The sequence below is a fragment of the Scyliorhinus canicula genome, chromosome 9 (assembly GCF_902713615.1).
Source record: "Scyliorhinus canicula chromosome 9, sScyCan1.1, whole genome shotgun sequence".
NCBI lineage: Eukaryota > Metazoa > Chordata > Chondrichthyes > Carcharhiniformes > Scyliorhinidae > Scyliorhinus > Scyliorhinus canicula.
The window spans coordinates 168,356,385-168,380,663 of record NC_052154.1 but is presented as its reverse complement, the minus strand read 5'-3'; the positions used below and the strand labels follow the sequence as shown (position 1 = coordinate 168,380,663).

Genomic DNA, 24,279 nt, shown 5'->3' with positions numbered 1-24,279 from the left:
TTTCATCCAGCAGTGTGCAGATTGATAGCTCTGGTGTGAACAGCTTACAACTGTCAGAGAGGTCAATTACACCGCAAATAATGGATATGTGAGGGTGATTTACTCCACCCAGATTACATAAGTATCAAGACTGAAGCATGGATTTTACCCTCTGATCTTGGAAGATAATGTCACTTCTTGGTCAGTTTAATATATACTGATCTTTTAAGTGTCACATACTAGCAGTAATCTTCAGTTATGATGATTTAAAGATGTCATGTAAGCTTTTCTGATGCCTCAGCTGTTTGATACTCAGTGGCTGAGCTATTCAGACTGGAAAAGTCCAGGCTTATTCACCGCTCTATGCTGTTAGCAGTTGTTTAAGTTGGCCTTGTTATCTCCAGGGGGAGGGAGGGGGGGAGGGGGGGGGGGGGGAACTCTCAAGTGTTCCGATTGATTTCTCTCCAGTAATTCCTCCACATGTTTTGGTGCCAGATAGGGATAGGATCATGAGGTTCAGTTATGACGCCCTCAATAATGGAATTGACCCCTAGCACTCACTCTCTGGCAAATATTTGAAGAGTGGCAACAACCAGAGGGTATACAGGTCTTGCAGGACGGTTGCCCAGTGCAAGGTCTGCACCTTCAAAAAAAAAGACAGAAATTATCGGAAAAAGTTAGCGGATGTAAAAGAAATTAAAATAAGTTTACAGGCGTGATTCTCCCAAAAGGGAACAAGTCCCATAACGACCGCGTCTAGCCACCTGTAAACAACGGCTCGATGTGCCGAGAAACACATGGCTATACAACACGACTTGCGTGGTTTAAGGGCCAAGAACGAGGAACGGGCAGCCGAGGCATAGTCTCATTTTGTTCAGCGGAGCTCCCCAGTGTAGCGAGAGATCGGCACGCCATTTTTAAATGGCGTCCCGATCTCCAAGGCCCCCAAAGCGATCCCCAATCTTCCACTTAGCCCAAAAGCACTATGGGAGGGTCCTTGGCACTTCTGCGCCCCCCGAACACCCACGCAGAGCACCCCTGGTCTGATCGCGCAAGTGCACAAAATGCCAGCTTGGCACTTTTGCAGTGCCAGGCTGACACCCAGGTGGAACTGCCAGGGTGCCCAGGTAGCACCAGTAGTGCCAGGGCACCACCCTACCCAATGGGCATGCAGCTGGGGGCCTCCGATCCCATGGGAGATCCTCACAAGTGCCGTTCTGTCTGGTCCCTGGTGCTCACCCAAGGTCTCTGAGGCGATGGGGATGAACCCCAAAGCCTCACTGCCTCAGGAATCTGCACATTAGAGCGAGGCGTACTGCCTCATTCTAACATGCAGATTTGTCAGAATTGGCAGGATTTACATCGCAACATCTCACAAGATTGCGTTGGATCTGGCGAGGTGTTGCGAGCTGGGTAGATCCCGGGAACAGGGTCTCCCATCTTTTATTGGCCAGGCTGCGCCGCGGAAAGCTGCTTTTCCTGTGCAGTGTGGCCATTGGATCACTCCCTATATTTATGGTTATGACAGCTCTCAAGAAGTAAAAGTGTTTCACACACATATATTAAGGTATAGAATACAGAGACTATTGAAGTTTAGCCAACTACAGTATCACACAAGGGACACAAATTAATGGCCTCGACTTGGAGTTGCAACAAAGCCGTTGGATTTTGCAAGTGGCCTCCCAATAGGTCAGATCCAGATCAGCATATTTAAATGCCATTAGGCACATTTAAATATATGTTCACCAGATTCACCCGGCGCCTGGAATTCATCAGCTGTGCCTAGGAGTTCTCACAGACGTGGACCAGTCATAATGACACCTGGGGTCTATCAGGCCGTTAGAGACTCCCAGGTGATTGGGGACAGGACAGGGTGGCCCTCTGGCAGCCATGTGCCTTGGAACTGACAGGCTGGCACCATGGTACTTTCACCTGGACACCCTGGCAGTGTCAGGGTGCCAGGATGGCAGTATCATGGTGCCCATGTGCCAGATTGCCCATGCCAGGGGTCAGTCCTAAGGGTGTCTTACTCATAAGAGGAGGGGGGGGGGACGGGCTTGAAGACCCCGGAAGATGTAAGTTGGGTGAAGTGGATGAGTCCGGAGACCTCGGTGGAGTCGGTGAGGGGGTCGAAAGATCGGGGCTGCCTTTAAAAATGGTGCCCTGATCTGCGAGTAATCCTGGCCACCTAAGTTCACCAGTGCAGGAAATGAATGAAGTACTACCTCGACAGAGCATTCCTCGCTGAAGCAAAAAAAAATGACAGGGTGTCATTGAATAGCAGCACCGAGAAAGACCCTGCTAAACTTGCCCGAAACTGGAAATAGAATTTTTGTTCCTTGAATCATGCCCAAGATCTCTCAGACAGTAATAAGACAAATAACTTGTTTGTCAACTGCAATTTGTATTGATACAGTGCTATTAATTTAGAAAAATAGCCCAAGGTACTCCACAAACAAATGGATGCCATGCCAAAGAAGGTGTTAGCCTGGTGACCAAACTCTTGGTCAAATAAATAGTTTTAAGAAGGATCTTAATCCTTTGATGAGTGTTCACGGGTGAAACAATCACTGGAACAACTGTCTGTTCTTCTTTCAATAGTTCTCTGGTCTTTTTAATGTCCACTTTGACAAGCAGATGGTTTCTTGGTTGAACATCTCATCCAAATGAATGGTACATGTGGACAATCAGTATTCCCTCAGTGCACCACGTCAGTCATGATTATGTGCTCAAGACCTGAAATAGAATTTGAACCGATACTCTGACTAAAATCCACCACTGAACCAGTGTTGACACTTACCTAAAGTTCTCCCAAAGTAACTCAGTTTAAAAAATGGGAATATTGTGGGAGGAAAAATTAATGCATTTGTTGATATAATTGAAGAAAACCATGCAAGCAGAGACCTACGGTGTTGCCTGTCTCCTGCCAGGGAATTGAGGTGTGTCTGCGTGGTGCCATTAACACCATATGAAAAAATTTCTCTGTCTCTAACTTGATAGAATATAATAAATTTACAGACAATTCTGATTCTGTTTGCAGTTATTTTATAATGTCCCCATTTTGTCACTATAAACAATTGGCTTTGAACAGATTTCATAATGAATTGTATTTCTGATTGTTCTATTATCTTGCTTCAGAAGGAATGAGTTGCATGAACAAAGACCATGGCTGTGCCCACATCTGTAGAGAAACACCAAAAGGAGGAGTGGCATGTGAATGTAGGCCTGGTTTTGAACTAGCCAGAAATCAAAAAGGATGCCTATGTACGTAAATTCCTTTCATTTTTCTGTTTCCTTATATATTCTTTTAGGACATTGAAAACACTACAAAGAATTTAACCTTTTCAATTGTCCTTAATTACTCCTCATTCTTAATTGTTCTGTTTGACCTCTGATTTAAGTCAACTGGTATGAAATATTGAATGTGTGCAAAAAGGCGTTTTTCCCCCTGGGTTGCACCAACATTGATGTAAAATGCTTTCTGCTTACAAAAATGTGCTTTTGGTTTTGTGCCCGGCGAGAAGGTTCTGGCTCTGACTGCATATCCTTGTAATAAAGGGTGAGATTCTCTGGCCTCCCCATGATATGTTTCTTGGTGGCAAGGGAATGCCTGCCATTGGCCAGCAGTGGGACCATCTGTTCCCGCCGCTCTCAATGGGATTTCCCATTGAATCCTCCACATACCGCCAGCAAACCCACCGTGGGGTGTGGCGTCGGCAGGATCGGAAAATCCCACAGGTCTGAACAGCTGGATGATGTTGCAGAAAAATTTTAAAGTTGGTTGTCTCGGCAAGATGATGCGCTAACAGCCAGACCAATACAAATCTAAATTTGAATGCCTCACAAAAAAAATCTGACATGCCTAGAGCTTTAGCATTAAGTTGTTTGACTATTGAGTGAGCCAAACATTTCAACAGGACTCTGATTTTATTGCTTTTCTGTTTATAAATTTAAAGATGTCTGGGACAGTTCAATATGATTGTGACAACGATCAGCTGTTTCCTTTAGATGTATGTAATTTATTTTTAGTAACGTGTAATCATGGAAACGGTGGGTGCCATCATACTTGTGATGATGCAGATGATGGACCTGTTTGTGGCTGCCATCAAAAGTATGCCTTGCTGTCTGATGGGAAAATCTGCATTGGTAAGTGAACTTGCTCCGATCCTGCCATTTTTGCTACGGACTCTTTTCTTCACACTTGTGACCGTTTACACAAGTCTAGAAGCAAATCAAAGACAAATTACTTTTTGAAGAATGTTCCTGCAATATAATTCTTGCCTGTTTGTCCTGATGATAGACTTGGATGCCTTTTACTGCTGTCTAGACGTTAGATGTTTATAAATTCATCGACATTTTTTGTGTTATTTCAACCAAGCAAATTCAGCTACCTCAAAATGTTGAAAAGGATAGGGCTAGATGATAATATTAAAGGCATTTTCTGATCGACACGTAAATTTGAATCACAAGTTCCACCTGCTTAGACGATAGCAGATACTATTTTGAATAATTGTATTTCCACTTGTGGTGTCAAGCTTAAGCTCCTGAACTTAATACAGTCGTGTTATTTCAAATAAGTACAAGTTAATTCGTTTTCCATTAAGCATAAATCAGCTGCAAAAAGAAGGTAAAATTGTTTGTTGTGACACATATTGCATTTGCTTTAGCCCACATCGAAAATAATACAACATATTCACTTTGTATTCTAATAAATATTATACGGTATGATTGCAGTCACATTAAGCAGCTACACCCACAAAAATCTCAGAGTTGCTTACAGCTGTCACATTGGTTCTTTTAATTGTACTTAATACCAACAATCATAAAATGGTAATACAAATGTTTGCTGTTGGATTACTGACAAAAAATTAGTGATTAGAATTTATAAGAAAAATATCCCATATAAATAGCCACAGATTAAGACTATGAACTTTGTCAAAAAATAAAAGTCCTTGAATGAAAGGTCGTTTCACGGTGACCAGTTGATGCACAAAACTTGTTCTGTGAAAAGTTCAGTCACCAATTATACCTGACAAATGTGTCATCTTAAAGGATGCAAATCTGACAGTGCTGGAAAATTCAAGAGCTGGCAGGACCAGTGTTTTATCCAATTGAACTTTATACTTATACATCTTTCAGAAACAAATAAATTTGATAAAAATTTGGCACAATCTTATTTTGCCGTAATTAGTTTGAAAATGTTCAATTGTTCTGAATTCTGATCATTTCCATTGGAAAGGATAAAACTATAAATGGCGGATGTCTGAAATTAAAGGAGAAAATGCGAAATGCACACCAGGAAAATCAGTATTGGTAAATAGAAAAGACAAGTTATGTTAGTTTGGATATGTACCTATCATCAGATCAGAGTTCAGCTGTCAGGATTCGGTGTGAATCCAGGGCCTAAGTTTTGCGGCCATTGCATTTAGCAGACCCGGAAGTGGTTTGAAATATGCTTTTGGCCACGTTCGTTCCCGGAAAGGCTCAGCACTGCCGAGGGGAGAAGGAAGAGGGCGGGCACCAAGAAAAAGGGACAGTATGGGCTGACACTTCGAATGGGCTCCCTCAAGGTGGGCAGCTGCTGCGGAGTTGCTTCAGGGAGTTGCATACCTTTATCAATTAAATGTGATTAAAGAAAAACGCATGAAACTGTGCCTAGGCAGCATATTCAAATGCCTGACAGCCGAACTCTGAAAACCGCAGTCCTCAGGCGACTTATTCAATTTTATTTCTGCCCTGATATTTCATCCTGCCCTGGACTGAGATTGTTGCCAAAACGTTAAGACCGCACGGCCAATTGGGCTGCCCTCCAACCATCAAAGTAGACAGGTCATGCAAAATCGCTTTTAATTGACTCCTTAATGGGTCTAATTGCCCACTTGATTGTCGGCGGGCGCGCTTCTGACTTCCACCCGTGGCTGCCGACTGAAATATGTCACAAGTGCGCAATGACCTCAGGATGCGCGCCCGACATCCTCTCGTGCAATTTCATGTGCTTCCGGGTTGGGTGCACGTCATGCCATGCAATGTAAAATTAAACTTCAAAAAGTGCCTTTTCCTTTCACCAATTAATGCTGATGCACTTGTGTATTTTGAAAATACTTCAATATTTCAAACTTTACACCATATTTATATTGTACATGTTTCAAAGGCTAAGATCATTTAACATTTACTTGCAAAGGTTGATGGTACAAATGCAACAGAAAGCATGCGAATTTATTTGCTCACAAATTGATAGTGTTCTGTCCTCTTCCTCGAGCTTACTAATTCTTCTCCACTGTGATTTCCTATTCTGCTTTCCAAGCTGTTGTGCTCTGGTGATGACTCTATTATCCACAGCCAAACAGAAATTAAAAATAAGTATTTTCAACACAATGATCTCTATTGCAGCCATGCTCCATCCTGATTTTATGCAAATCTAATTTGTTGTACATGTAGAGTACAAGAGGCTGCGACTTCTATTAGCTGACTGGGAGATTGAAGAGAGGCACTAACTCCGTCACACGGAACACGGAGGATTTTGTCAGTTTTCTCTAGTATCATGTGCTCCTGCTTGGATTCTGTAATCAATTGCATGATTAGGAAAAATTTGTAGATTATTTGTTATTTTTTTCAGTTAACTGCACAAAAGTGAATGGGAACATACTTGTCAGAAGAAAGATACATTTTATTTTTCATGTATAATGATGCTAACTTTCTTGTCCTAGAATTTAAGAGCTTGCATATTTGTCTTGGAAAATGGCTGTTTTAGTCACGTTGAATGATTAAGGGACAGTGTGAAATATTTTGAAAGCATGTTCTGCTGATCATTTTTCTCTGCAATGCTTTTTAACGAAACATTATTTGGCTTTTAAATTTGGCTTATGGACAAGCAAGCAACCAGCACTGCGATAAACGCTTACTTTTTTTTGCATGCATTTTGTTTTGCATTTTCCTTCATTGAGCTGTTTTTATTTGATTACTTGCTTTATCCAGCATCGGATTGCTTCCCAGCTTCTTGAAAAATAAATCTCAGATGCACTTTCTGTTGCTTTTGAATGCTCTTGCTGTTTGATTCCCAGCTCAGTTTTATTTTGCATAGCTGTGAGTTTTTGACTGCCCTCATTTACAGCCTGACTCTGTGAAAACAAAAGAGAAGGCTAGCTGCTACATGTACTCAAGAAAACAGAATGAGTAACATAAGAAAATGTATTGCTGTAAACCACAGATAAAATGAAAAACCAAGAAAGCTGAAATAAGAGCAGGAAATGCTGGAAATGCACAATGGGTTTCTAAATGTTGGAAAGAAAACGGTCCCAACTGCAACATCTTTACTGTACGTTTCCAGTTCTTTCTGTTTTTAATAGTTGGTGATGCAATGTGGAAGGCAAAGCGATAAAGAGAGAAAAGCATTGTTTAGATGCCTTTCCACATACATATTAAAAAAAACTTTTTCTTCTTTGGTTTGACCAATTGCAATATATTTTGTGCTTACTTGTATTATAGAAAAGGCTGAGGCTGCAATTGAGAACTCTGAATACAATGCCACGTCAGTAACTGATGTGGACAAGCGGGTGAAACGGCGACTGCTCATGGGTAAAAAATAAAAAGCTTCTAGTGCACTGATAGTTTCTTTTTTGCTCCCTTTGTCTAAACTCTTAGCTGCATCCGATCGGCATCACACTGTCACTTGGGTTGGTGTGCATGGGCTTCTTTTCGTTATTTAACCCACTTGCATTAGCTTCCTTGCACACTAAATACTCATAATTGGCTCTGTAGTGTCTGGCAATGGATACTAACAAGTACATGTCGCTGTCCCTTTAAGATATTTCTTGCATACCTCAAACTGTTACTAAATATGCTGAAAGTACATTCAGAGTTTAGAAAGATGTCAGGATGATCTTACTTTTCTATCTGAAAGCAGTCACTTTACTGGCCTCCTCTGGGTGTTATTCTTTCAGCTCATGCAGCAATTAGCATCAGCATTCCTGGGCGGGGGAAAAGAAGAGCCAGCCATTTTCCTGCTGATTGGTCGGGTGAGGGGCGGTGTGTGGAGTTGGGTGAGGGCAAACTGAGGCAGATGTGTGCTGTGTTCCATGATGAAATAGTCTGACAGTATGCAATGTGTGAGCTCAGTCTTGACGAATGACCACCTGGATGAAGTACTGAAAGCTTACAGGCACCTATGGAACTGTACTCTCGTACCAATGAATGCTACGGGAGATTTGGGGAGAAAACTGGGGTGAGGGGGGGGGGGGGGGCTGGGGAATGCAGTGTTTTGAATGTAGCCTCTGTGTTTAATTACAGGGTAATACGTAACATATATAAAATTTATTAGCAAACCATTAAAAGTTAAACAGCTTATATTTTTGTCATAAAATCAGTGCAACATTGGTCAAATATATCCGTAGAGAATTTTGCCTATGCACCTAATCAAGCGATAGTGTGATGGTGTTCCGTTATAACCCTTCTGCTATTGTTGAGCCTGCTGTGTAACTTAATTTTATGCCCTGTACTTTATCACTGAAATAACCTGCCTACAAAGATTATTGTAAATCTTTTCAGCATTTTTGTTTTTTATATTCCTTGAGGATATCAAATCCTTTTATATTTTCCTCTTTCCTGTGTGGGCCCACTGGTCCGTGTATGCTTGTGGCAAAGAAAGTATATTATGCTCCCATGTTTTAGCCAGCAATGCTCTGAGGGATGTAAACAATAGCTAACTTCCCTCCTCCCTGCGCAAGCACCTTCCCACAACAGGATAGCGGAGACCAGGCATTGTATCTAAAGTTAGGTAGCCTGTTTGCTATTTCGTCCATAACCGCATTCCTCAGGATTCACCTGAGGAAAGAGCAGTGCTCCGAAAGCTAGTGATTTGAAACAAACCTGTTGGACTTTAACCTGGTGTTGGAAGACTTATTACTGTGCTCACCCCAGTCCAACGCCGGCATCTCCACATCATTGTCCTTAACCGACTACTCAGCATACCTAAGTCTCTGTTGATAGTAATGGTATAAAATGTAACCATATGAAAACATTTAAAAGTGTCACAATGGATCCTTTACGGCAAAATAAACAACACATGGTTTTTAAAAAGTGATTTTCCTGGGTCTGATTTGCCTGAATACAGCAAAATCAGAAAATCCACTCATCAACCATCCTTCTGTTCCCACTTGCATTAATGGAGGGATGCTTGAGTATATTTTGTTACAGAAGTGTGCACCAATCCAACTTGCTTTGTGATATTTCATGTGTCCGAGCACCTGGGCACTGACCCAGGAATATCTCCCCTCAAACCTTTTTATCCCTCTATTTCCAGTGAGAGTCACCTCCTTTTCGAAAAGCTGTCTTTGGCTGGAACGAAAGTACTGAACTGGAACATACTACCGTAGATACTGCTTTATGATTGGCTGTTATAACTGTTTTTGTTTCCCCCAACCCTAGATTGGGACCTTCTAACGTAATAAGGGCACAACATCTTGTGGCTTTATCAATAGCTGGTGCACCTCCCTCCGTACAGCAATACTAGTACTAAAATGCTCTCATTTTGTAAATTAATTTATCACAAATGATCTCTAATTTTGTACCTGGAGCCAATGGAAAGGGAAGCAGGCATTTTCCAAATTTATGGCTTAAATATTAAACAACTCTGGATGGATAGCGATCCTTTAATCTCTCTGACATGGGAGTGAATCATGGATTAAAAGGATAAAAGGCTGATAAAAGTTAAATGGATAAAAGTCTAAAAAGGTGTTTCCCATTCTGGGAGAGATGAGCATTAGGGGATACAGTTTAAAGAAAGGGGTCTCCCAATAAAGATGGCGATGAGGGAAATTTCATTCCCTGACGGTTGGCAAACTGAGGAAATCTCTCCCCCAGCGACCAGTGGAGATAGGGATCACTGAATATTTTTAAGGCTGTATTAGATCAGTTCTTGATTGAAACTGTTTAAAGGAGTGGGCGGCACATTGTCCCAGTGCTTTGCGGTGGCGCAGTGGCGTCGAGGGCAAGGGTTCGATCCCGGCTCTGGGTCACTGACCGTGTGGAGTCTGCATATTCTCCACATGTCTGCGTGGGTCTCACCCCCACAACCCAAAGATGTGCAGGGCCGGTGGATTGGCCACGCTAAATTGCCCCTTAATTGGAAAAATGTAAATAATTTTTTAAGAATTTAAAAAAAATAAAAGGGACAAAGAGAGTAGACAGGAAAGTAGAGTTGAAGACATAATCAAACCAGCCTTAATCTTATCAAATGGTGGAGCATGCCCGAGTTACCAATCTGATTGTAAAAGTCCTAAATGTAAATGCATAGTTTTAACCTAATTCCAGAGTAGCTATGAATCTACATCATAACATCATTCAGGATCTGGCACATTGCCATTAATGTGGGAAGATAGATGTTGCTGTATCGGAAATTAAGAGTTCACACTGATATAACAGGGAGTCTCTTCTAGAATATGGAGTTGGGCACAATAGGGGGATCTTAATTTACTGCAACATATTATGTACTTGATCTGTGAATGTTGCAGGTTGATTATTGTTGCAAAAAAATTTGGTAAAACTTCCATTCATCAGACATCCCTGACTTTGATGAGCAAAGCCACTCATCAAAATGAAGAAAGAATTTGACTGACAAAATAACGTACAGAAAAAATTGTAGAATTCCATATTAACTCAGAATTTACCTTATTTAACTCAGTTGTGGTAATATTTGAATGTCTTTAGAGTAAAATTTATTGACTAATATAATACCAGTGGAGAACATTTAAATCAATGAGTCCAGGAGAAATATACCCCAATAAAAAGTAAGAACAAATTAGTCAATAATGTCACATCTTGGGTGAATAAAGAAATACGGAGACTAAAGAAGAAGGCATACATTAAATACCTATTCAAAAAAGGAGAGGATGACAAACTGGAAAGATTAGAAAAGAAGCCAAAAATTAAAAATGAGAAAGGTAAAGAGAAATTCCAAAATTAAATTGTCAAGTAATATGTAAAGAAATAGTATAGTATTCTACACATATTGCTGAGAAGAGAGACATGCTACCAAAGCTTATCATCTTGCACACATCAGGGAAAACACAAGAAAATCAAATTTCAAACGATCACAACAATTTAAATAACTGGAAAAAAGGGTGCTGATTCATGCCAAGTCGACGCTGGATGAAGTATTTCAAGCCAAAGGATCTATAAGGTCCTGAGCTTCTGGATTATTCAAAAAATGTACACGGCACAAACATATTCCTTTTGTTTTCAGAGATCAGTCCCTGCATATGAATGTATGTCACTTCCAACAAACCACATTATGAGCTTGGAGTGACTAGCTTAAATTAGTTGTTAATGTAGCTGTTAGCACACTCAGGATTGTTCAGCAAATACTGCCCAATCACGGATGCCCGCATCTAGCAGTAAAGATTTTGTTTGAGAAGTGCGGGGTGCACCTAAAATTGCCCTGGAACGGCAAAGTATCTCAAAAGACTGAACAACAGGTTAAGCTAATCATTCACCCAATAAGAAATGGGACCGTTAATAAATGATGCTCCTCGGAATTAGTATAAGATAAAACAATAGAATAAAATAGAACAGAACTTTATTGTTCACGCGAAAGTAGAAATTTGTCTTTGGTTTCCTCTCCAATAGAATACATAATCATACAGTCATTAGTTAAAAACATTAAATATTTCATGTATACAAACATTCATACATTTGTGCATATAGAACACACATCCATACCATACAAACATTACACATGCGCTCCTGCCATTAAAGCATTCACAGCACTTCAAATAAAAACAGCAAGTTAAATTTACATACATTATTTAATAAGCTTATGGCATTGGGAACAAAAACCCAGTTTTTTGGTTTTTCCTAGCAGTAGGCATTCTAAAGCGTCAGCCCGAAGAGTGCCTTTCAAATTGATGATATAAAGAGTGAGAGGGATCACCGATGATGGCTTTCCCCTTTACTGTGGTGTTAAATACATTATCGAGCTATGTCAGCGGTCTACCGGTGTTGACAATTCTGACCAGCTTACTTTTGCATTTCACACTCAGGTTACCATGCCAGACTGTCATATTGAATGTTAAAACACTCTCCACCAGACTTTTGTAAAACTTCCCTGAAACATCTTGACTCACTCCAATCTTTCAGTTTTCTAATTAAAAACAGACGTTGACTAGCCTTTTTAAAGATACAGTCGGTATTCTCTCTGAAGCTTAACTTCTGACCTATATATGTTCCCAGATGTTTCAAACACGCTACAACCTCTATCGGTTGATCATTAAGATACAGAGATTCACACATATGCAGGCCATTTCTATATTAAAGTAGCTCTTTGGGTTTATCTACATTGTTCTACAGAGCACTCAATTGACACCATTTCTGAAGATGGCAACATATTCAAAGTAATTTCTTTCAATTGTAATTTTCTCTTTTAAAAATAATCCCACGAAAACCATATCACCTGCATACTTAAATTAGTATTAGTTCCCTTAATTCTTATCTGGACCGGGATTCTCCCCTACCCGGCGGGGCGGGGGGTCCCGGCATGATGGAGTGGCATGAACCACTCCGGCATCGAGCCGCCCCAAAGGTGCGGAAGTCTCCGCACCTTTAGGGGCCAAGCCCTCACCTTGAGGGGCTAGGCCCGTGCCGGAATGGTTGCCACTCCGCCGGCTGGTGTGGACGGCCTCTGGCGCCACGCCAGCCGGGGCCAAAGGGACTTCGCCGGCCGGTGTAAGTCCGCGCATGTGCCTGAGCGTCAGCGGCTGCTGATGTCATCTACGCGCATGCGCATGGGAGGGGGTCAATTCCGCCTCCGCCATGGTGAAAACCATGGCGAAGGCGGAAGGAAAAGAGTGCCCCGACGGCACAGGTCCGCCCGCCGATCGGTGGGCCCCGATTGCGGGCCAGGCCAACGTGGGGCACCCTCCGGGGCCAGATCGGCCCGCGCCCCCCCAGGACTCCGGAGCCCGCTCGCGCCGCCTGCTCCCGCCGGTAAGGTAGGTGGTTTGATCCACACCGGCGGGAGAGACTTGACAGCAGCAGGACTTCGGCCCGGCGCGGAGCAATTCCCGTCCCCGCCGAATCTCTGGTGGCAGAGAATTCGGGACACAGCCGGGGCGGGATTGACGCCGGCCCCCGGCGATTCTCCGACCCGGCGGGGGTCGGAGAATCCCGCCCCTGGTTGCTGTATATGGAAAATAATGAGGTGACAAGACACAGCCCTGAAGAGCACCTGAGTTTAAAATAAGTTCATCAGATAAAAAGCCATTCATAAAAACATGCTGAAGGCGATCAATAAGAAAATCCCATATCCAATGAATTAGGCCCTCATTCACGTTCAAAGTAAACAGCCTTTGTGAAAAGATGTGAATTTGCATTGTATTGAATGCTAAATTAAAATCAATAAATTAAACATGCACAAAAGATTTTGGGTGCTGGAGGTGATTAGTTATCAGGTTCAATAGAGAAAGGGTAGGTCCTCAGTTCCCCTATGCTTTAGAAACAAATGATAGTGGATCAAGATAATCTGACAGACGATGTGAGGTGGTTATTAACAATTCTCTCCATACATTTAGCCAATAAAGAAGTAAGAGTCACAGGTCTAAACATCAAATAATTTGACTCCTGGCTTCTTAGGCACAGTGCAATTGTTGATGCTTTCCAAATCTTTGGAACTGTACACATATAAGAACATAGAACATAGAACGATACAGCACAGTACAGGCCCTTCGGCCCTCGATGTTGCACCGACATGGAAAAAACTAAAGGCCATCTAACCTACACTATGCCCTTATCATCCATATGCTTATCCAATAAACTTTTAAATGCCCTCAATGTTGGCGAGTTCACTACTGTTGCAGGTAGGGCATTCCACGGCCTCACCACTCTTTGCGTAAAAAACCCACCTCTGACCTCTGTCCTATATCTATTACCCCTCAATTTAAGGCTATGTCCCCTCGTGCTAGCCACCTCCATCCGCGGGAGAAGGCTCTCGCTGTCCACCCTATCTAACCCTCTGATCATTTTGTATGCCTCTATTAGGTCACCTCTTAACCTTCTTCGCTCTAACGAAAACAACCTCAAGTCCATCAGCCTTTCCTCATAAGATTTTCCCTCCATACCAGGCAACATCCTGGTAAATCTCCTCTGCACATGTTCCAAAGCTTCCACGTCCTTCCTATAATGAGGCGACCAGAACTGTACGCAATACTCCAAATGCGGCCGTACTAGAGTTTTGTACAACTGCAACATGACCTCATGGCTCCGGAACTCAATCCCTCTATCAATAAAGGCCATCACACCATAGGCCTTCTTCACAACCCTATCAACCTGGGTGGCAACTTTCAGGGATCTATGTACATGGACACCGAGATCCCTCTGCTCATCCACACTACCAAGAATTTTACCATTAGCCAAATATTCCTCATTCCTGTTATTCTTTCCAAAGTGAATCACCTCACACTTCTCCACATTAAACTCCATTTGCCACCTCTCAGCCCAGCTCTTCAGCTTATCTATGTCCCTCTGTAACCTGCAACATCCTTCCGCACTGTCTACAACTCCACCGACTTTAGTGTTGTCTACAAATTTACTCACCCATCCTTCTGCGCCCTCCTCTAGGTCATTTATAAAAATGACAAATAGCAACGGCCCCAGAACAGATCCTTGTGGTATGCCACTCGTAACTGAACTCCATTCTGAACATTTCCCATCAACCACCACTCTCTGTCTTCTTTCAACTAGCCAATTTCTGATCCACATCTCTAAATCACCCTCAATCCCCAGCCTCTGTATTTTCTGCAATAGCCGACCGTGGGGAACCTTATCAAACGCTTTACTGAAATCCATATACACCACATCAACTGCTCTACCCTCGTCCACCTGTTCAGTCACCTTCTCAAAGAACTCGATAAGGTTTGTGAGGCATGACCTCCCCTTCACAAAACCATGCTGACTGTCCCTAATCATATTATTCCTATCTAGATGATTATAAATCATATCTTTTATAATCCTCTCCAAGACTTTACCCACCACAGACGTTAGGCTCACCGGCCTATAGTTACCGGGGTTATCTCTACTCCCCTTCTTGAACAAAGGGACCACATTTGCTATCCTCCAGTCCTCTGGCACTATTCCTGTAGCCAATGATGACCTAAAAATCAAAGCCAAAGGCTCAGCAATCTCTTCCCTGGCTTCCCAGAGAATCCTAGGATAAATCCCATCAGGCCCCGGGGACTTATCTGTTTTCACCTTGTCCAGAATTGCCAACACTTCTTCCCTACGCACCTCAATGCCATCTATTCTAATAGCCTGGGTCTCAGCATTCTCCTCCACAATATTATCTTTTTCCTGAGTGAATACTGACGAAAAGTATTCATTTAGTATCTCGCTTATCTCCTCAGCCTCCACACACAACTTCCCACCACTGTCCTTGACTGGCCCTACTCTTACCCTAGTCATTCTTTTATTCCTGACATACCTATAGAAAGCTTTTGGGTTTTCCTTGATCCTACCTACCAAAGACTTCTCATGTCCCCTCCTTGCTCGTCTTAACTCTCTCTTTAGATCCTTCCTCGCTTCCCTGTAACTATCAAGCGCCCCAACTGAAACTTCACGCCTCATCTTCACATAGGCCTCCTTTTTCCTCTTAACAAGAGATTTCACTTCTTTGGTAAACCACGGTTCCCTCACTCTACCCTTTCCTCCCTGTCTGACTGGTACGTACTGATCAAGAACACGCAATAGCTGTTCCTTGAACAAGCTCCACATATCCAGTGTGCCCAATCCTTGCAGCCTACTTCTCCAACCTACACATCCTAAGTCATGTCTAATGGCATCATAATTGCCCTTCCCCCAGCTATAACTCTTGCCCTGCGGGGTATACTTATCCCTTTCCATCACTAATGTAAAGGTCACCGAATTGTGGTTACTGTCTCCAAAGTGTTCACCTACCTCCAGATCTAACACCTGGCCTGGTTCATTACCCAAAACCAAGTCCAAAGTGTCCTCACCTCTTGTTGGCCTGTCAACATATTGTGTCAGAAAACCCTCCTGCACACATTGTTCAAAGAACGACCCATCCAATGTACTCGAACTATATCTTTTCCAGTCAATATTAGGAAAGTTAAAGTCTCCCATAACAACTACCCTTTCGCTCTTTTCCAGATCATCTTTACCATCCTTTCCTCTACATCTCTAGAACTATTAGGTGGCCTATAGAAAACTCCCAGCAGTGTGACCTCCTTTCCTGTTTCTAACCTCAGCCCATACTACCTCGGAAGAAGAGTCCCCACCTTGCATCCTTTCTGCCACCGTAATACTGTCCTTGACTAGCAGCGCCACACCTCCCCCTCTTTTTCCCCCTTCTCTGACCTTACTAAAACACCTAAACCCCGGAACCTGCAACAACCATTCCTGTCCCTGCTCTATCCATGTCTCTGAAATGGCCACAACATCGAAGTCGCAGGTACCAACCCATGCTGCCAGTTCCCCTACCTTATTTCGTACCTTATATCCTATAACAATTGCAATAACTGTGTAAATACTCCTTTAAACTGATTAGCAGATTCTTTCAGTACTTTACTCCATAGTCTGTCAGGACCTTAATGGAATTGGTAGGCATAGCATAAGGCCATTTTGGCAGATAAACTGTTTTCTTCATTTCTCTGGACAAAAAATCATAAACACTCTCTGGAAATGTCAAGATCTCCCGATTCAGGCTTCCAAGTTGCCATTCCCAAGTTGATTGGATGACGTTTCGTACCCTACTCTGCAAGTGTCTGGTAAGGGCTAACAAATAAAAAGTGGCCTACATGTCTTGTGTTTATTGGTGAGAAGCGTTCAAACAAGTGATTGTAATCGAGTAATGGGTGATCGGAGAGGGGGGAGGGCAGACTTGTCAGGTAGCTGTTATCTTTAGATGGAAGAAGATTGGAAAAAAAATGGAGTAAGACTGGGGGAAGAGTTTCCTAACACTTGAGCTATTGAGCAGAATGATGCTGCCACAAGCTACAGAAATCAATACACTGCATCATCCATGCATTTGTCATCTGAGATCAATAAACTGCTCTTAGCTGTCATGGGTCATAGGCTATTCTTATCGACTTAAGTTTATGCATCATATATAAATGTTAACAGGATCCAAATTGGTTAGTAAACTCGAAACCAAGACAGAGCTTTTTTTTTTACAGAGCGACTTTATTGACTTTGTTCAGTCTCATAACTCTCCTCACAACTGCCAGTGTTCCAGCTGGACCCTATCTATGCTCTTTTAATGAAACGAATAATCAGTAAATTAAACAAATTGGAGAGATTGACAGCCCCTGGAAGGGGACTGTAACTAAAATAAAATATCAAAAGGAAACTTGACTAATTCAAATTAAAATGTATTCCTGGGGACGATGATGCACACCAGCCCCTGTGGTGCCCACCGGTCACGGAAGGGTCCTTATTTATATGTACACCAAGTACTTAATTAAACAATGCCCTACATGTGTTTCCTAGCAATATAATTAACATACCCTAACATAAACCGTTGCTTCTTAACTGACTTAATCAACAACCTTGAAATCATTTATGAGTTCTTGACCACCTATTTATGCAATAGGACGGGGCTAGGAGCGCGGCCCCGTGCGTCACGGCGCGCGGCCTTGACGACGGTCGTCAACGCCGCACATCAAGCGTCACGGCGGCTGACGCAGCCGATGACGTCAGCCGTGCATGCGCAGGTTGGACAACGCCAACCCGCGCATGCGCAGTTGCCGTCTTTCTCCTCAGCTACCCGGCAAGACGTGGCGGCTTGATCTTGCCGGGCGGCGGAGGGGAAAGAGTGCGTCTGTTTTGGACGCTGGCCCAACGATCGGTGGGCACCGATCGCGGGCCTGTCCCCTCCCGAGCACAGTCGTGGTGCTCCCATGCCAATCGGGCCTCTAGATGCCCCAAACGGGCATCTGCCGCCCGTTTCACGATGGCAGCGAGCAGGTGTGTTTGCTGCCGTGGTGAAACGGGCGTGAAGGGCCGGCCGCCCGGCCCATCAGCTCGGCCCATCGGCCTCAGAGAATCGTGGCGTGGGTCAGGCGTGGGGGGGGGGGGAGGGGGGGGAGAGAATAGAGGGAGGGCGTGAAAAATGTCGGGAGGCCCTCCCGCTATTCTCCCACCCTGCGTGGGGGGCGGAGAATTGCGCCCATAGTTTCCCATTGCTTTCTCCACGGCAACATTTCAGCTAATGAAAGCCAATTTGCCAACCAATCACCACCCTTTTCTCCAGTAGTATAAATTTTTGTTATCGTTTGAAATTTGGCATGCTTGCATTTGTCCCGATGAATGAAAGACAGAAAGCTTCAGCAACGTGTCTTTCTTTTGAGAAACATTAATGTTCTGCGCTATCGGGTGACTGATTCTGCGGATACATAAAAGACACAGGAGAACTTAGAATAGGGATAGGACCACTGAGAGAAAAACATGATTAACCCCAGGTAATGACGGTGAAATGGCAGACATATTAAATAAATGTTTTTCTTCAGCATTTATCAGGGATGGTGAGCATAACATTTAGAAGAAGAGGTTGACAAGGATATGAAACCATTTAAGATAGAAAGTTGAAGGTAGTTAATAAATTAATTAAACTTGGAGAGGCTAAACCCCTCTGGATGGATTGCATCCATGCAGACTAATGCTGTACATCAGAAAAAGGAATGTGAAGAAGACCGGTAAACAGCTAATACCATTCCTATATTTAAAAAAGGAAGATAGAGTAAGTCTATGATCTATGAATTATAGTCATAGTAGCCTAACGTAAACGGTTAGGAAAATAATGGAGTCCTTACTCAAAGATTTAATAGAAAAGCATCTAGAAACTCAAAATATGTCACCACAGATTCCAAAAGGGAAAGTACAACTTAACCAACATTATTGAGTTATTTGAAAAAGTAACAAGAGGGCTAATGTAATATATTTGGATTTCCAAAGGGCCTTTGATAAGGTACCACATAGGAGACTCATGACTAAGCTCAGAACACGTGGAGTCGGGTTGGACAGAAAATAGAAAACAGGGTGAAACTTAAGGTTGGAAGTAATTTCTGCGATGTTTGGGACCATGGTTGATCACCATTCAGAACTTACCACTGCACTTTCAAATTCCAAAAAAATCTACAGTTCATTATAACATTTCTTCAGTGACTGAATTTCCAAATCACACCCACACCACAGCCTTTACAGCTCTTGTCTCCATTAGAACAAATACTTTTTCTCACCCCAATCATTACCCTGGTATACACCTCTTAGCCACTCCCTTAAATCCAAGGGATTCAGATTTGAATGTAGTCAGTGAACTACTGGTTTAACCATTCATCATCAGATCTTCTCATCCACTTACAGTATTATTGGGCAATTATCTCCATCACAGAACATCTACATCCCTGAACTCATACTTTTCTCTCTAGATTCTATCCTGAATTGCTCTCACTAATCTCTTCCTGTCAATGAAACCCACTTCCCACTCTCTTGTTCCTATCCCAACTAAACCTCTGACCACTAAATCTTCCTTCCTGGGCCCCATGTTAGTTCATATTGTTGACAGTTTTCTCTGTGCAGGTATTGCATCCCCAACCTCCTTTGCCTTCCTTGACCTTGCAAACTGCATCATTTTCCTCCTACTAGAGCCGTGCCATCCAGCTGGTGAATGCAGGAAATACATTGGAGGAGAATGATCTGTCAGCTGTGCTGAAGGCTCTAAGCAGATTCGCAGGATGAAGGAGAATAGAAAAACACAGTCACAATCGCAAAAAACATTATTTGCAACTTTGGCAAGGCTGTTTCAGTATTGTAGCCAATCCTCTCTGAAGCCCTTAAACACATTGGGCTGGATTCTCCGCCGGTGGGCTTCTCCGTTGTGCCAGCAGTGCACCCCATGCCAGTGGGTTTCCCGGCAGCATGGGGAGGCCACATTGGGAAATCCCATTGGCAGATGCTAGGAACAGACAATCCCCCTGTCAGTGAGGACACACCTTCCAAGAAAACACAAATGGCAGACTGGAGAATCCCGCCCATTGCTTCTCAAATTCCTGCCCATTTTTCTTGCAATTGAATACCTCTAATCGGGATTCTGGCCTGGCTACAATACTGAAACAGCCTTGTCAAAGTTGCACGTAATGTTTTTTGTGATTGTGACTGTGGCCGGGATTCTCCCCTACCCAGCGGGGCGGGGGTTCCCGAGTGGCGCCAACCCCAAAGGTGCGGAGCCCGCGCCGGAGTGGTTGGCGCCACGCCGACTGGTGCCAAAACCGGCACCAGTGGCCTTTGACGCCCGCCAGCTGGCGTCGGGGCTGGCCGAAAGGCCTTCGCCGGTTCGCGCATGCACCGGTGCGTCAGTTGCCGCTGTCGCCGGTTCGCGCATGCACGGTAAGGGGGCTCTCTTCCGCCTCCGCCATGGTGGAGGCGGTGGCGTTGGCGGAAGAAAAAGAGTGCACCCACGGCACAGGCCCTCCTGGCGATCGGTGGGCCCTGATCGCGGGCCAGGCCACCGTCGGACACCCCCTGGGGTCCGATCGGCCCGCTCCGCCCCCCAGGACCCCGGGGGCCCGCTCGCACTGCCAATCCCGCTGCCACCAGATGTGGTTGAAAGCACGGCGGCGGGATTGGCCTCTCAGCGGCGGGACTTCGACCCATCGCAGGCCAGAGAATCGCCGCAAGGGGGGCGCGGTGCGATTCCCGCCCCCGCCAATTCCCGGGTGGCGGAGAATTCCGGCCACGGCTGGGCCGGGATTTGCGCCGGCCCAGGGCGATTCTCCGACCCTGTGGGGGGTCAGAGAATTTCGCCCAATTTTGTATCCTCCTTCATCTTGCGACCTGCCAAGAGCCTTCAACACAGTTGACTTATCGTTCTCCTGCGTTCACCAACTGGATGGAACTGCCCTGGTTTGGTTCCACCTTATCGATTGAGTTGTAGTTAAAGTATCACCTGTAATGTCTTCTTCTCCCACTCCAGCATTGTTAGTCTCTGGAGCCTTCTGAGGATTTTCCAAAGATCCCCTTCTGTTTCTCATCTACATGTTATCCCTTTCTTGATATCATCAGAAAACATAAAATCAGGATCCACATTTATGCCAATGACAATCAGTTGTATCTCACCTCTTTGGATCCCTTAACTCTCTCTGATATGTTACACTGCTTGACTGACATCAATATTGGATGAAGAGAAATGTCTTCCAACTAAATACTGGGAAGACTGAAGTCGCTTTCTTTGGTGCCCTCCACAAACTCCTGGCCACCTTTCCATCCCTGATAACTGTCTTAATCTGAGTAAGACTGTTTGTAATCTTAGTGTTGTGTTTGACCCTGAGATGAGTTTCCAATCACACTATCAATAAAACTACTTACTTTTACCTCCCTTCTCTTTAGTCTGATGCCTCAGCTCTACTGCTGCTGAAAACCTCACCCATGCATTTATTACCACTGGACTTGACTTTTCCAATAATGAAATGAAAATTGCTTATTGTCACCAGTAGGCTTCAATGAAGTTACTGTGAAAAACCCCTAGTCGCCACATTCCGGCGCCTGTCCGGGGAGGCTGGTACGGGAATCGAACCGTGCTGCTGGCCTGCTTGGTCTGCTTCAAAAGCCAGCGATTTAACTGAGTGAGCTAAACCAGCCCCTGTTCCGCAACAACATGTGTTTGTAAAGCACCTAATATAATAAAACATCTCAAAATGCTGCACAGGAGTGTAAGAAAGGAAAGTTTGGCACTGAGTCACATAAGACAACATCAGGTTAAATGGCCAAAATCTTGGTCAAGGAGTTCCATAAGGAGTGAACAGATATTTAGGAGGGAATTTCAAAGCTTCAGGGTCTGTGCATTTGAAAACATGGACAGCAATGGTGAGGCAATTAAAATTGTTGAAGTGCAAGAGATGAGAATTGGATGAGCACCAACATCTTGGAGGGTTATGGGGCTGGAGGAAATTACAGAGATGGGAGAGGTGTGACTATGGAATCATTTGGAAACAAAGATGAGAATTTAAAATCAAGGCATTGCTTGGATCTAGAACCAATGTAGGTCAGCAGGCTCTGGATTGATGGGGGAATTGGACTTGTTACAAGTCAGGACAGAGACAGCAGACTTTTTGATGACCTCAAGTTTATCGACTGTAGATCATGGGAGGCCAGCCAGAAAGGGTTAAGATGCTCTCCTTGCCAAGCTCCAATTTAGCTTTACAGAAACTTGTGTTCATCCAAAACTCTGCTGAGCTTATCACAACCCACTTCAAACCTTGTTCACCCATCACCCTGCGTTTTCTGACCATCATTGGTGCTCTGTCCAATCATGCCTCTAATGTCTCCCTCTATGACTTGGTGTCTTATCTTGTTTTATAATGCCTCTGAGCAGCGCCGTGGAACATTTTATAATGTTAAAGGCACTTTATAAATACATGTTGTCCTTGTTGTAACAAATCCAAAAGGAAATACAGAAAAATATTCTTTATCCAGAGAGTGGTTAGAATGTGGAACTTGCTACCAAAGAAACAGTTGGAGTCAGTTGCATTGGCACACGTAAGAGGAAGCTAGATAGACAGATGAAGGATAAAGAAATGGAAAGATGGATTGGTGGGATTAGTTGAATGATGAGAGGAAGTTCATGAGGAGCATGAAATACACTGACATTGACCTGTTGTGTCAAATGGTCTGTTTCTGTGCTGTAAATAATCTGTCAATACTATGTAAAACTGCCGATTATTTTCATCATTAAAGTGAGGGATATTCAAAAACATCACTCAATGCTTCTATCATAAATTAATAACGGCCAGATATTTTGAGTTCATGAAATAATAATAATCTTTATTAGTGTCACAAGTAGGCTGACATGAACACTGCAATGAAGTTACTGTGAAAAACAATTGGCTGACAATTTTAGCATTATAGGGTCACTAGGATATTTTAATGAATTCAAATGGTAAAATTGCAAGATTAGAAATTGGTAGCAAATAATTTTTTTCCGCTATCTACAGAAACATGTGCAGTCAACAACGGAGGCTGTGATCGTACCTGTAAAGACACCTCTACTGGTGTTCGGTGCAGCTGCCCTGTAGGATTCACTCTGCAACCAGATGGAAAGACTTGTAAAGGTGGACATCAACTTTTAATCACTTCTGTGTGTAGTCGACAATTTGGCATGTTTAAATACCATCCCACCTCACCCGTTTCCTGGTGCGATGTTTCCCCGCCGGCAGCGGGATTCTCTGTCCCGGCAGCCGGTCAGTGTGGTTTCCCATTCTGGGCACCCCCATGCCGACGGGAAATCCACGGGCGTGAGTGCGCTGCCGGCGAAATGGAGGATCCTGTCGATGGAGAATCTAGCCCAATAGGTTTTAACATTTAGACTTTCTTTCATCTTATAATTCTTATTTGTTAACATTTGATGATGATCTGTTAAAATAAGTTTTCTTAGAACCATAGAATTCCTACAGTGGAGAAGGAAGCCATTCGGCCCATCCATGTGCACCACCCCTCTGAACCAGCACCCTACATAGGCCCACTCCCCCACCCTACCCCATTAACCCCACAACCTCACCTTGCCTGCACGTCTTTGGACTATGGGCGGAAACCGGAGTACTTGGAAGAAACCCACGCAGACACTGGGGTGGCGTTGTGAGGCAGCAGTGCTAACCATTGTGCTATTTTGCCGCCCAGTTATTAAATGTGTTCTCATTAAATGTGTGTTATTTTTGTGCTACAAAGTTACTGCAACTGTGGCAGTACTGAGAATTAAAATAAAGTAGTTTGGTTATTGTTTCTTTTTTGAACTTAATTTTCTTCCATTTTAAAATTTGTTCTGAATTTTGCTTACATCATTACTTTTAGTTGAGCATTCCAAATCCAGATAATGCTGAATCTGTTTGTAAATAAGCAATTTTAGGAAGTGTGATCATTGTTTAATATCAATTTTTTAAAATGATAATGGAGAATATAATGGGATTAGAAATGGGCGGAATTCTCCGCTCCCCACATGGCGTGGGAGAATCGTGGGAGGGCCTCCCGACATTTTTTTGCCACCCTGGCGGCCCCAGCGATTCTCCTCTCCCCCCTTGCCTTGGCAAAATCGCCGCTCGCCGTTTTTCACGCCGAACGGCGATTCTCTGAGCCCGATGGGCCGAGCGGCCGGCCTTTCACGCCCGTTTCACAGCAGCAACCACACCTGGGGCGAAATTCTACGACCTCCAGCAGGGTCGGAGAATCGCCTGGAGCCGCCGAAAATCCAGCCCCTGCCGTGGCAGAGATTCTCCGCCACCCGGGAATTGGCGGGGGCGGGAATCACGGCCC

General features: G+C 43.8%; 1 protein-coding gene across 15 annotated transcripts in view; it reads left to right on the top strand.

Annotated features, from left to right (window-relative positions):
* The window catches only part of scube2 (signal peptide, CUB domain, EGF-like 2), a 229,035-nt gene that overhangs the window by 107,198 nt on the left and 97,558 nt on the right, over positions 1–24,279 (top strand). For 12 of the 15 annotated variants that reach the window (XM_038808152.1, XM_038808163.1, XM_038808162.1 and 9 more), the window contains 4 exons: positions 3,118–3,243; positions 4,009–4,125; positions 7,465–7,554; positions 22,968–23,084. In XM_038808152.1, the coding sequence (XP_038664080.1) occupies positions 3,118–3,243; positions 4,009–4,125; positions 7,465–7,554; positions 22,968–23,084 (450 nt within the window). The remainder of the gene's footprint in view (positions 1–3,117; positions 3,244–4,008; positions 4,126–7,464; positions 7,555–22,967; positions 23,085–24,279) is intronic. The other 3 variants (XM_038808150.1, XM_038808154.1, XM_038808153.1) reach the window with 3 other exon arrangements.